The following is a 13,372-nucleotide window of genomic DNA, read 5'->3' as shown; positions in this document are numbered from 1 at the left end:
AGGTGCTCAATAAATAGGAAGAGCTGTTTATAAGTTATATAGAAGTCTGGGATACATCCTGTATTTTATATCATTTTGACCATGTATATTATTTTATTTTGCTTTGTTTTCATTCATTTGTTTTTATTTTATGTTATTTAAAAATTATTTGTATACCACAGAAGTCTGGATACCACAGAAGTCTGGGATACATCCTGTATTTTATATCATTTTGACCATGTATATTATTTTATTTTGCTTTGTTTTCATTCATTTGTTTTTATTTTATGTTATTTAAAAATTATTTGTATTACTTTTTTTGTTTTACAGCAGGTATTTTATAAATGCATTTTTGGTGCTGCAAAGCCATTTCTAACTCTCGGGCCCAGAAAGGATCACCAGTGTCCCTGTCATTCTCCGTTAGAATCTCTATTCGCTACTGAGACGAATTTTTTTTGTTTGTTTGTTTGAGACCAGGTGGAGGGGCGGGGGTTCTCGCTATCTTGCTCAAGCTGATCTCGAACTCCTGGGTTCGATCAATACTCAGACAATCTTGGCAGGCGCAGGAGGACCAAATTCTAGCGAATGAGATCGATTCTCTCGGATCTCTCCCTTCCATGTTTTCTTTTTGATTGGCCCTCGACGATCCTCAGTGACGCCTCCCGCACCGCCTCTCCCGAGAGTCAGCAGCCCTCGCTTTTCCGTGCGCACGCGCAGTATCCCGATTGGCTCTGCCCTAGCGGATTGACGGGCAGATCAGCCAATGGTCTTGTAATATAGGTGGAGCGAGCCCTTGAGGATGTCCACGACCCGGCCTCTCGCTAAATATTCATGAGGGAGGCGGGTGGACGCCACTGCACACTCTGGCCGGCGCCATGAAGTGAGAAGGGGGCCGGGGGGTCGCGGCTCGCGAGCGGGCGCGGGGGTGTCTTGAAGATGGGGTCACCGGTGGGCCTGCCTGGGTCCCCAGTGGGGCCAGGGGAGGGTGAAGGGGTGGGGCGGGGGCAGCCGCAGGGAACAGCGGTGATAGCGAGGAGGCACTGAGGCTCCTGAGGACCTGAGGGTTACCAGGGGCGCCGGGCAGGTCACCCTTCTGGGCCCGACGACCGGGCAGTGTGGAGGCGGGAGAGGGGCTGAGGGGACGGGGACTGACCTAGCAGCCGCTGCCGCCAGGCTCAACGTGGACGGGCTCCTGGTCTACTTCCCTTACGACTACATCTACCCCGAGCAGTTCTCCTACATGCGGGAGCTCAAACGCACGCTGGACGCCAAGGTGGGTGGCCGGTGGGCCCGACCCGCCCACTCGACCGGTGGGGCTGCCACGCCTGGGCCTAAGACAGATTGCAGGACGTCTGCATTTTAGAAGTAGGAGGTCCTTGGAAATCCAGGACCCCATAATCTTCCGTTATCTAAAATAATAATGGTGAATAGGCTGGGCGCGGTGGCTCGCGCCTGTAATCCCAGCGCTTTGGGAGGCCGAGGAGGGCGGATCACTTGAGGTCAGGAGATCGAGACCAGCCTGGCCAACGTGGTGAAACCCCGTCTCTTCTAAAAATACAAAAATTAGCCAGGTGTGGTGGCGGGCGCCTGTAATCCCAGCTACTCAGAAGGCTGAGGCAGGAGAATCGCTTGAACCCGAGAAGCGGAGGTTGCAGCTAGCCGACGTGGCGCCATTGCACTCCAGCCTGGGCGACAGAGTGCCACATTGCACTCCAGCCTGGGCGACAGAGTGAGACTCGGTCTCAAAAATAAATAAAATAATAATGGTCAATAGGCTGGGCGCGGTGGTTCGTGCCTGTAATCCCAGCACTTTGGTGGGAGGTGGAGGCGGGAAGATCACTTGGGGCCAGGTATTGGAGACCAACTTGGGCAACACAGCAAGATCCTATCTCTACGAAAAATTAGAAAATTAGCTGGGTGTGGTGGTGCTTGCCTGTAGTCCCCACTGCTTGGGAGGTTGAGGCAGGAGGATCGCTTGAGGCCAGGAGTTGGAGGCTGCATCTGGGCAACAGAGTGAGACCTGTCTCTGAAAAAAGAAGGAAGAAAAGTTCACTATATATCAGCTACTGTGCTAAATATTTAACGTGCAATTTCTCACTAATCTTCACAGTCATGTTATGAGGAAGGTTTTATTATTAGGCCCATTTTATTTTATTTATTTATTTTTGAGACAAAATCACAGGTGCACGCCACCACTTCCGGCTAATTTTTTGTATTTTTAGTAGAGAAGGGGTTTCACCATATTGGCCGGGCTGGTCTCGAACTCCTGACCTCAGCTGATCCACCTGCCTCGACCTCTCAAAGTGCTGGGATTACAGGCGTGAGCCACCACGCCCGGCCTTAGGCCCATTTTAGAGGTAGGGATACTGAGGTCTGGGGAGGTGAAGGTACTCACCTAAGACCACTCAACAAGGAGGAGGCAGAAGTGGGTTTGAACCCCACTGCCCAATTTTAACTGCTGCTGTGTTATCCTGCTGTTCCAAGTTGGTGGCATTGGAGGTCGGGGAGAGTCCCCAGAGTTTGTGTGCCCGAGGTTCTGAGACCCTGTGTGTTGTCCCTCTGGTTCCCAACATGCAGGGTCATGGAGTCCTGGAGATGCCCTCAGGCACTGGGAAGACAGTGTCCCTGTTGGCCCTGATCATGGCATACCAGCGGGTGAGTGATGCATTGAACCCATAAAGGCAGACAAAAGAAGGGACAGGACAGGGACTGAGTCCACTTGTTATCGGCAGGCATATCCGCTGGAGGTGACCAAACTCATCTACTGCTCAAGAACTGTGCCGGAGATTGAGAAGGTGAGCCCGGACTCATCCTGGTGCTCCAGCTCCACTGTTCCCTAGGCCCTATTGGTCCCCCTGGTGGTGGCCATCACCAGCTTTCGGGGGTGTCTGGGAAGCTCGGGAAGAGGCTGGGGCCTGGCAGGGCAGGGGTTTGTGCCTCCAATGAACACAAGCTCCCCCTGCCCCCCCCAACTTTGGAGTAGGTGATCGAAGAGCTTCGAAAGTTGCTCAACTTCTATGAGAAGCAGGAGGGCGAGAAGCTGCCATTTCTGGGGCTGGCTCTGAGCTCCCGCAAAAACTTGTGTATTCACCCTGAGGTGAGCACCCGTCCCTTCTCCTTGCCCTTAGCCCAGAGGTAGAGGAAACTCTTTCGTCCAACTGCAAGTCCTGGATCCCCAGGCTGGACCTCTTGCAAAGGCATGCAGTGGCTGCACACAGAATTCCCATCTCACTGGTCAAATTCTCATTCATCGTGGCCCAGGCAAGCACACCTCCTCAGGGAGTCTTCCAATTCTACCCAGGCCTGGGAGAGGTTAAAAAGGCAGCTCTTAGAGTCTCTGGAAGACCTGGTTTCCTGGCTCTGAAACTTACCAGCCGGGTATTTATGGAGAGGTGTTTTCTGCTGCCTGGGCCTCAGTCTTCCTTTCTGTAAAATGGGGATAATTATGTGCCTGCCTCATAAGGTCGCTGATGATAAAATTGGATGAAATGATGCAGCCGATGCCCTTAGCATGTACAGAGAACCAAAAGAATGTTAGAAATTCACGGCTGGGCACGGTGGCTCACGCCTGTAATCCCAGCACTTTGGGAGGCCGAGGCGGGTGGATCACAAGGTCAGGAGATCGAGACCATCCTGGCTAACATGGTGAAACCCCATCTCTACTAAAATATACAAAAAATTAGCCGGGCATGGTGGTGGGCGCCTGTAGTCCCAGCTACTCGGGAGGCTGAGGCAGGAGAATGGCGTGAATTCGGGAGGTGAAGCTTGCAGTGAGCTAAGATCACACCACTGCACTCCAGCCTGGGCGACGGAGCGAGACTCTGTCTCAAAAAAAAAAAAAAAAAAAAAAAAAAATTTCTCATGGTAGGTCGGGTGCGGTGGTTCACATCTATAGTCCCAGCACTTTGGGAGTCTGAGGTGGGCAGATCATTTGAGGTCAGGAGTTCGAGACCATCCTGGCCAACACGGCAAAACCCCATTTCTTTTTTTTTTTTTTTTTTTTTTTTTGAGACTGAGTCTCGCTCTGTCGCCCAGGCTGGAGTGCAGTGGCCGGATCTCAGCTCACTGCAAGCTCCGCCTCCCGGGTTCACGCCATTCTCCTGCCTCAGCCTCCCGAGTAGCTGGGACTATAGGCGCCCGCCACCACGCCCGGCTAGTTTTTTTTTTTTGTATTTTTTAGTAGAGACGGGGTTTCACCGTGTTAGCCAGGATGGTCTCGATCTCCTGACCTCGTGATCCGCCCGTCTCGGCCTCCCAAAGTGCTGGGATTACAGGCGTGAGCCACCGCGCCCGGCGCAAAACCCCATTTCTACTAAAAATACAGAAATTAGCCAGGGGTGGTGGCGTACATGTCGGTAATCCCAGTCGCTTGTACACGGGAGGCAGAGGTTGCAGTGAGCTGAGGTCACACTACTGCACTCCAGCCTGGGGGACAGAGTGAGACTGTCTTAAAAAAAAAAAAAAAATTGTCATGATATTTATATACATAATATATGACAAATACAATGTTAATTGTTATTAAATTATGCTATAAAACCATTGTACTTGGCTGGGCATGGTGGCTCACGCCTATAATCCCAGCACTTTGGAAGGCTGATGTTTCACCATGTTGGTCAGGCTGGTCTCTAACTCCTGATCTCGTGATCCGCCCACCTTGGCCTCCCAAAGTGCTGGGATTGCAGGCATGAGCCATCGTGCCCAGCCTTATTTATTTATTTTTTTTGAGATGGAGTTTCACTCTTGTTGCCCAGGCTGGAGTGCAGTGGCGTGATCTCGGTTCACCACAACCTCCACCTCTCAGGTACAAGCGATTCTTCTGCCTCAGCTTCCTGAGTAGCTGGGATTACAGGCGCACTCCACCACGCCCAGCTAGTTTTTTGTATTTTTAATAGAGATGGGTTTCATCATGTTGGCCAGGCTGATCTCAAACTCCCACACTGGGCCCACAGACTATGCATCACATTATTTGTAAGAATATATGAGAAATAATATATCTAGTGGATGACAAAGAGCACAGGCCTCCGTGACTGATGAAAGGGGAAATGGAGAGGGAAGGGCTGGCTGCCTTGGAGCTTTCCCTTTGGTGTAGGAGAAGGATTTGTTCTTGGGAAAGATAGCCTTAGGCTGTGATGGTACCTTAGAGGGTACAGAGCAGGTCAGGGGTGAGGGGAGTCCCAGACTCTGCAGCACCTCCTTTGATTCTTAGGCCCTGCCAGAGTTCCATGTGTTTTGGCATTTCCAAGGATGAAGTAATTATCCTCAATCTGTATGCTAAAGATTTTTCAAGGCTTACTGTTTTAAAATATTAGTTTTGGTTGGCTGGGCACAGTGACTCAGCCTGTAATCCCAGCACTTTGGGAGGCTGAGGTGGGAGGATTGCTTGAGGCCAGGAGTTTGAGACCAGCCTGGGCAACATAGCAAGACCTCATCTTGACTAAAAAGACAAAAATTAGCCAGGCATGGTGGTGCACACCTGTGGCCTCAGCTACTCGGGAGGCTGAAGGGGGAAGGATCAGTTGAGTCTGGGAGGTCAAGGATGTAGTAAGCTGTGATTGCGCCACTGCATTCCAGCCTGAGTAGCAGAGGGACCTGTCTCCAAAAATATATATGTATAACTTGTAGTTGTAAGAATGTAACAATTTTACTACTCTTTTTTTTTTTTGAGAGGGAGTCTTACTCTGTCGCCCAGGGTGGAGTACAGTGGCATGATCTCGGCTCACTGCAACCTCTGTCTCCTGGGTTCAAGCAATTCTCCTGCCTCAGCCTCCCGAGTAGCCGGGATTCCAGGTGTGCACCACCATGCCTGGCTCATTTTTGTATTTTTATTTTTATTTATTTATTTTTTTTGTGATGGAGTCTCGCTCTATCGCCCAGGCTGGAATGCTGTGGGGTGATCTCGGCTCAGTGCAAACTCCGCCTCCCGGGTACAAGCGATTCTCCTGCCTCAGCCTCCCGAGTAGCTGGGATTACAGGCACGTGCCACCATGCCTGGCTAATGTATTTTTAGTGGAGACAGGGTTTCATCATGTTGGCCAGGCTGGTCTAGAACTCCTGACCTCAGGTAATCCTCCCACCTCGACCTCCCAAAGTGCTAGGATTACAGGTGTGAACCATCGCGCCCAGCTAATTTTTAGTAGAGATGGAGTTTCACCATGTTGGCCAAGCTGGTCTCGAACTCCTGACCTCGTGATCTCCCCACCTCGGCCTCACCAAGTGCTGGGATTACAGGTGTGAGCCACCGCACCCAGTCCAGTTTTACTACTCTTACATCCCTGCATTAAGTTCCCATGTGTCTTAACTAATAATGCAACAGACTGAGGTTCAAGTTGTCCAAAACCCCAGCCAACTGGGAGGTGTGGAGACCTGCGTTTGAAGAGTGGTTGGGTTTCCACCCTGTCTGGGTGCTAAGATGCCCCACACCCCCAGGTGACACCCCTGCGCTTTGGGAAGGATGTCGATGGGAAATGCCACAGCCTCACAGCCTCCTATGTGCGGGCGCAGTACCAGCATGACACCAGCCTGCCCCACTGTCGCTTCTATGAGGTGCCTGGAGGGCAGGGCTGAGGGAGGGAGGCTGGATGGGTGGCCTGGGGCAGGCAGCCTCCCTGACCCCTGGCACTCTTGTCCCAGGAATTTGATGCCCATGGGCGCGAGGTGCCCCTCCCCGCTGGCATCTACAACCTGGATGACCTGAAGGCCCTGGGGCGGCGCCAGGGCTGGTGCCCATACTTCCTTGCTCGATACTCAGTGAGAAGGCTGGTGGGACAGGCAGAGGGGCGAGTGTGAGGGTGTGGGCTGCCTGCCCGTCTCCTGTCTGCCCATGCCTGTCTGTTGCTTGCTGTGAGTCTGCCTGTCTGCATCTCCCTGTTGATGGGTGCCCATGTCTGTCGGTCTGTCTCTATCCATCTGCTCATATTTCTGCCTGGCCGGTGTCTGCCTCTGCAGGCCTGTGTGGGAATGATGGGCCAGTGTGGCCAGGGGTAGGGGGGTAGGGGTTGGGGTGACAGGGCCCTGGTGACCCTGCTCCCTGGCCCCCCAGATCCTGCATGCCAACGTGGTGGTTTATAGCTACCACTACCTCCTGGACCCCAAGATTGCAGACCTGGTGTCCAAGGAACTGGCCCGCAAGGCCGTCGTGGTCTTCGACGAGGCCCACAACATTGGTGAGGGGAGCGCCAAGGGCCAAAGGGACGCCAGCCCCTCTGAGGGAGGCCCCTGCAGGCCTGCTTGAGCCGGCTCTCCCCCTTCTCCAGACAACGTCTGCATCGACTCCATGAGCGTCAACCTCACCCGCAGGACCCTTGACCGGTGCCAGGGCAACCTGGAGACCCTGCAGAAGACGGTGCTCAGGTGGGGCCGGGGACAGCTGGAGGACCCTGGTGCCTGCCCTGGCCTCTGTCTGACTTGTCCCCACGGGTGCCAGCCCCACCCCAACCCCAGCTATCTCCCCGCAGGATCAAAGAGACAGACGAGCAGCGCCTGCGGGATGAGTACCGGCGTCTGGTGGAGGGGCTGCGGGAGGCCAGCGCCGCCCGGGAGACGGATGCCCACCTGGCCAACCCCGTGCTGCCCGACGAGGTGCTGCAGGGTGAGCTCCCACCCCCCCGCGGTCCCCCAGTCCCTTTCCCGCCTCCCCGTGGCGGCTGATAGCGTCTCCTCGCAGAGGCGGTGCCTGGCTCCATCCGCACGGCCGAGCACTTCCTGGGCTTCCTGCGGCGGCTGCTGGAGTACGTGAAGTGGCGGCTGCGTGTGCAGCACGTGGTGCAGGAGAGCCCACCTGCCTTCCTGAGTGGCCTGGCCCAGCGCGTGTGCATCCAGCGCAAGCCCCTCAGGTGCGGCCCCACACAGCGCGGGGATGGGGGCTCAGCAGGTCCTGGTTAGGCAGAGCCATGTCCTCCACGCTTGTAGCCCGGGATCACCATTGCCAGCCTCAGGAGTGAGTGAGCTGGGCGAGGCACGTGGGACCCTGTCTGTTCTAACCTGGCAGGTCCAGAAGCAAGGTTGGAGCTGGTCCTGGGTCCCTGCGTTGGGCAGGGGCCTGGCGGGCAACACCTGGCTGGATTGGAGAGTCTATCCCACCCAAGAGAGTGGTGGGAGCACCATTTACAGAGTGGTGGACTGGGGGAGGAGCCAAGGAGGGTGGGAGGTGAAAGCTGGGAGCTAAGCCGGGCCACAGCGGAAGGGAGGGAGTGTGTTGAGAACCAGCTGGTGGGGGCCTGGACAGGGGCTTCTGCTGGGAGCAGAAACCAGAACCTGGGCCTCGAAGGCTAGGAGCTGGGGGAGGAGGCCGCGGCCCATGTCTCTTCCCACCAATGCCTCTAATCTTCCAAGTCTGAGGGCAGGGGCGTCCCCATGGAGCAGTCTGGGTGCATTTTGGGGGAGTCAGTCTCTTGAGGCACAGAGGAGGCAGAGAATGACCAGGGATAGGAGGCTGCTTTTCCTTTGCTGCTTTGGGTAACTCATGGGTCTTCTCTAAACTGCAGTTTTCTCCTTTGTAAAACGGCCAAGGAGTCGAATCTTTACTTCACAGGGTTCTGTGGTGGTTAATGAGAGAGCAGCGAAGCCAATCAGCTACCCTGTCGTGAGCACTAAGGAGGAGCTAAGCCCTTTATGTTCCTTACCTCAATTGCACCCCCAGTACGGCATCCCCACCCTGCACATGAGGACGCTGGGGCTCCCAGAGGGGAAGCCTTTGCCCAGAGCCGCACAGCACTGTGCCCAGTAGTTGGGGCTTGAAGCCAAGCCTGTGGGCTCCAAAGGCCCTGGCTGCCCTGCCTCTGTGGGTGAGGCCACCTTCCGTGTGGGTTTGCCCATCTTCCCCAGAATTGGAGACTTGTGAGGGCAAAGAGGGGATCTCAGTCACTCAACACACATTCCCCAAGTGCCTGCTCCATGCTAGGGACACAGCCGAAGAGGCTCCATGGCCCAGTGTAGGGCACAGACTCATCCCCAGCTAGCGACCAGCCAGGGTAGGCGCCTGGGGTTAGAGGAGACAGGCTGGGAGGGCTGAAGTGTGGGAGGCAGGTTTGCAAGTGTGACTGCCCGCCTGGCTTCAAAGCCAGCTGCTCCGTGACCCGTCCCCGGGGCTGAGAACTTCAGCCCTGCCTGTGTGCGGCTGTGGCCGAGTGGCCCTGCACATGCGCGAGTGTGTGGACGCAATATCCGTGGGACTCTGCGGGATGTGGGTGATGACTGCATTCCTCTGTGAGCCCATGGGGTTCCGACACTGTCTGTGTCCCCACAGGTGCGTGAGAGACAGTGGGAGAGGTTCTGGATGTGAATGCGTGACCATGTGGCCACGCAGGATTAATGCCATGACTGGGGGATTCTGGGTGTGATAGTGAGTCTCTTGTTTTGATCAGAACCCACTTAGGGCTGGGTGCAGTGGCTCGCGCCTGTCATCCCAGCACTTTGGGAGGCCGAGGCGGGCAGATCACCAGGTCAGAAGTTCGAGACCAGCCTGGCCAACATAGTGAAACCCCGTCTCTACTAAAAGTATAAAAATTAGCTGAGTGTGGTGGCAGGCATCTGTAATCCCAGCTACTCGGGAGGCTGAGGCAGGAGAATTGTTTGAACCCGGGAGGTGGAGGTTGCAGTGAGCCGAGATGGCGCCAGTGCACTCCAGCCTGGGTGACAGGGTGAGAGTCCGTCTGAAAAAGAAAAAAAGAAAAAAAACCCACTTAGGAGGTCGTGCTGGCAGGTATGACAAGTGACCACATGACTCTGGGGTGTCTGATTATTGCTCTATCTGTGCCATCATGCAGCAGTGGCTGTGTGTGACATGCAGATGTATAGTGTGGGGGTGCACGTTTCCAAAACAGGCCCACTGCCCGCCCTCCCTGAGTGCCCATTGTCTGGGGAGACAGGCACGTGACCGCCGTGATGGCGGAGGCAGGGCTGCTGGTCCTGTTCATGCTTCCGTCTGCCCCCCGACCCCGTCTCTCCTCCCCACCAGATTCTGTGCTGAACGCCTGCGGTCCCTGCTGCACACCCTGGAGATCACCGACCTTGCTGACTTCTCCCCGCTCACCCTCCTTGCTAACTTTGCCACCCTTGTCAGCACCTACGCCAAAGGTAAGCTCACCTTTTTCTGTCCCTGCTGGGCCTCCTAGGAGCTGGAATCAGGGTTGCAGCAGAGTCTAGAGGGTTGTTGGCGGGAACTTGGACACACAGGGCTTTGTGGGGCTTGGCTTGGAAGTGTGGGTTTTATTTTGAAGGCAGTGGGGAGCCGTAGATAGTTCTTGAGTAAGCGTTGTGCTCAGATTTATATTTTCACAGACTTCCTCGGGCTGCAGAGTGGAGAAGGATGGCGTGGGCAGTGGTAAGGGATGAGGCCAGAGAAGCTCTATGGGGTCAGCTCACACTAGAGGGCATGGTAATGAGTTGATCATTTTGCTCCTAGGGGCACTGGAAAGCCATGGTAGGTTCTAGCAAGCAAGGTGCCAGGTCAGATTTGTGCTTTTTTTTTTTTTTCTGAGACGGAGTCTCGCTCTGTTGCCAGGCTGGAGTGCAGTGGTGTGATCTCGGCTCACTGCAGCCTCCGCCTCCTGGGTTCAAGCAATTCTCCTGCCTCAGCCTCCCCAGTATCTGGGACTACAGGCGTGTGCCACTATGCCCAGCTAATTTTTGTATTTTTAATAGAGATGGGATTTCACCATGTTGGCCAGGATGGTCTTGATCTCCTGACCTCATGATCCACCCGCCTTGGCCTCCCAAAGTGCTGGGATTACAGGCGTGAGTCACTGCGCCCAGCCCAGATTTGTGCTTTGGAAAGACTTCTTCTGGGTGCCAGAGGTGGTAGCTCACGCCTGTAATCCCAGCACTTTGGGATGGTGAGGCAGGCAGATGACCTGAGGTCAGGAGTTCGAGACCAGCCTGGTCAACATGGCAAAACCACATCTTCTCTAAAAATACAAAAATTAGCCGGGGCCGGACATGGTGGCTCACGCCTGTAATCCCAGCAGTTTGGGGGGCTGAAGTGGGCAGATCACTTGAGGTCAGGAGTTTGAGACCAGCCTGACCAACATGGTAAAACCCTGTCTTTACTAAAAATACAAAAATTTGCCAGGTGTGGTGGCGGGCTCCTGTAATCCCAGCTACTTGAGAGGCTGAGGCAAGAGAATTGCTTGAACCCAGGAGGCAGAGGTTACAGTGAGCCAAGATTGTGGCACTGCACTCCATCCTGGGCGACAGAGCAAGACTTGGTCTCAAAAAAAAAAAAAAAAAAAAAAAAAAAGGCCAGGCGTAGTGGCTCATGCCTGTAATCCCAGCACTTTGGGAGGCCGAGGTGAGTGGATCACCTGAGGTCAGGAGTTCGAGACCAGCCTGACCAATATGGTGAAACCCCGTCTCTACTAAAAATACAAAAATTAGCTGGACGTGGTGGTGCATGCCTGTAGTTCTAACTACTCAGGAGGCTGAGACAGGAGAATTGCTTGAACCCGGGAGGCGGAGGTTGTAGTGAGCTGAGATCGCACCAGCTGCACTCTAGCCTGGGCGAAAACAAGAGTCCATCTCAAAAAAGAAGAAAGGAAGATTTCTTCTGGCAGGGACTAGAGGCAGGAGACTAGGTGGCAGGCAGGGACCTGAGCACAAGGAAGAGGGGCCTTGGCCAGGATGTGGCCATGGTGAGACAGAAAGGTATGGTTTGGAGAGAGATGTGGGAGGTAGAGGCTGGGATGTGGGGAGCATGGTGTCTGGGTTTCGGGACCTGGGACAAGAGGAGTAGAGGCTGATGTTCAGATTTTCAGGTTGTGAGAGAGGGGCATCATTCTGGAGGCTTTATGGGCCAGTGTTCCCTCCCCGTCCTCAGTGTGAAGCTCACCAGGGGTTCAGTCTGCCTCCTGGGGGTTTCTCCTGTACCCAGGAAACCGGATCAGGCCTCATGTCCTGTGGCAGGGCCTGACAGGAGGATGGAGATCTGGGCCGTTGCCCCAGGGCTGGGTAGCGAGGCCTGCTGGCTGCTGCTTCTGCCTCTGTCTCTCTGTCCTGCCCCATCTTCCATCCCTGCCTTTGTCGTTCTCTATCCACTGTTTCCCATCTGCCAACACCTCATGTTCTTTCACCTGGAGCATCCTTCCTCATCTTCCTCATCCCCCAGCCACCTCCCCCTCATCCTTAGGTTCTCAGCTTAGTAGAGATGTCTCCTCCTCCAGGAAGCCCTCCCTGACCCCCAGGCTGAGTCAGGCCCCTCCTCTGGGCACCTCTGTCCCAGCACTGCCCACTCTCAGTCATCCCTGTCTGAGGACAAGTCTGTCTCCTGCTGGACTGCGAACCCATGCAAGCAGCGGCAAGGCTGGCTTGGTCACCACTGTGTCCCCAGCACAGACGACTTGATTTTTTTTTCACTGCATGAAACTGAATATATAAATTCATTCATTCATTTATTTCTTCAACAAACGGGCCAGGCTCAGCACTGTGGAAGCAGCAGGAACCAAAAAAGATCTCATTCCTAACCCCCCAGAACTTATATTCCAGAGGGGGAAAACCAGTAGCAAAGATGCAGTCAAATAAACCAGGAATAATTCCAGAAAGTGGCAGTTATCATGAAAAAAAAATACGTTGGCCGGGCGCGGTGGCTCAAACCTGTAATCCCAGCACTTTGGGAGGCCGAGGCGGGTGGATCACGAGGTCAGGAGATCGAGACCATCCTGGCTAACATGGTGAAACCCCGTCTCTACTAAAAATACAAAAAACTAGCCGGGCGTGGTGGCAGGCGCCTGTAGTCCCAGCTACTCAGAGGCTGAGGCAGGAGAATGGCGTAAACCCGGGAGGCGGAGCTTGCAGTGAGCTGAGATCCGGCCACTGTACTCCAGCCTGGGTGACACAGCGAGACTCCGTCTCAAAAAAAAAAAAAAAAACACGTTGTTGCGTTGGAATATGTCTGCATAGAAAAGGTGGCTGGGGAGGGCCTTTCGGAGGGGCTGACTTTTGAGCAGTCTCAGATGACCAAGTGGAGCCACCTTGGGAGGTTTTCCAGGCCACATGGGACCAACAAGTGGAAACACCCTGGGGGGACTGAGCCTGCTGAGTTTTGAAGGTCAGGCACCAGGCCACTGGAGGCGTGTGGGGTCATGGGAGGCTTCTGGGGGGGCGGAGGTGATATGGCCGGGCTCAGGTTTCCATAGGGTCCCTCTGGCTGCCGTGAAGTGAGCAGGGGATCATGGGTCCAGGCAGGAGGTGATGGTGGCCTGCCCCAGGTGGGGTCAGGGGCAGTGGTCAGATTGCAGGTAGGTTTTGGAGGCAGAGCTGCCTGGTTTTGCTGATGGCTTAGGTAGAAAGGTCGTGGGAGGCCAGGCGCAGTGACTCATACTTATAATTTTGGGACTTTGGGGGCCTGAGGTGGGCGGATCACTGGAGGTCCCCCATCTCTACTAAAAATACAAAAATTAGC

At 54.6% G+C, this 13,372-nt stretch overlaps 1 protein-coding gene across 3 annotated transcripts in view; it reads left to right on the top strand.

Annotated features, from left to right (window-relative positions):
- Nucleotides 1-771: 771 nt before the first annotated feature.
- LOC105478543 (ERCC excision repair 2, TFIIH core complex helicase subunit) overlaps nt 772-13,372 on the top strand; it is a 19,598-nt gene continuing 6,997 nt past the window's right edge. Inside the window, exons 1-12 of one of the 3 annotated variants that reach the window (XM_011735946.2) lie at nt 772-859; nt 1,153-1,252; nt 2,557-2,634; nt 2,712-2,774; nt 2,963-3,076; nt 6,406-6,522; nt 6,610-6,726; nt 7,019-7,142; nt 7,233-7,329; nt 7,434-7,567; nt 7,643-7,811; nt 9,935-10,053. In XM_011735946.2, coding sequence (XP_011734248.1) covers nt 855-859; nt 1,153-1,252; nt 2,557-2,634; nt 2,712-2,774; nt 2,963-3,076; nt 6,406-6,522; nt 6,610-6,726; nt 7,019-7,142; nt 7,233-7,329; nt 7,434-7,567; nt 7,643-7,811; nt 9,935-10,053 — 1,237 coding nt within the window. In that variant the 5' untranslated portion in view covers nt 772-854. The remainder of the gene's footprint in view (nt 860-1,152; nt 1,253-2,556; nt 2,635-2,711; nt 2,775-2,962; nt 3,077-6,405; nt 6,523-6,609; nt 6,727-7,018; nt 7,143-7,232; nt 7,330-7,433; nt 7,568-7,642; nt 7,812-9,934; nt 10,054-13,372) is intronic. The other 2 variants (XM_011735947.2, XM_071087132.1) reach the window with 2 other exon arrangements.

This window comes from Macaca nemestrina, chromosome 20 (assembly GCF_043159975.1).
Source record: "Macaca nemestrina isolate mMacNem1 chromosome 20, mMacNem.hap1, whole genome shotgun sequence".
In the NCBI taxonomy this organism is placed as follows: domain Eukaryota; kingdom Metazoa; phylum Chordata; class Mammalia; order Primates; family Cercopithecidae; genus Macaca; species Macaca nemestrina.
The sequence above is the reverse complement of the archived record's forward strand: the minus strand, read 5'-3'. Positions and strand labels throughout refer to the sequence as shown.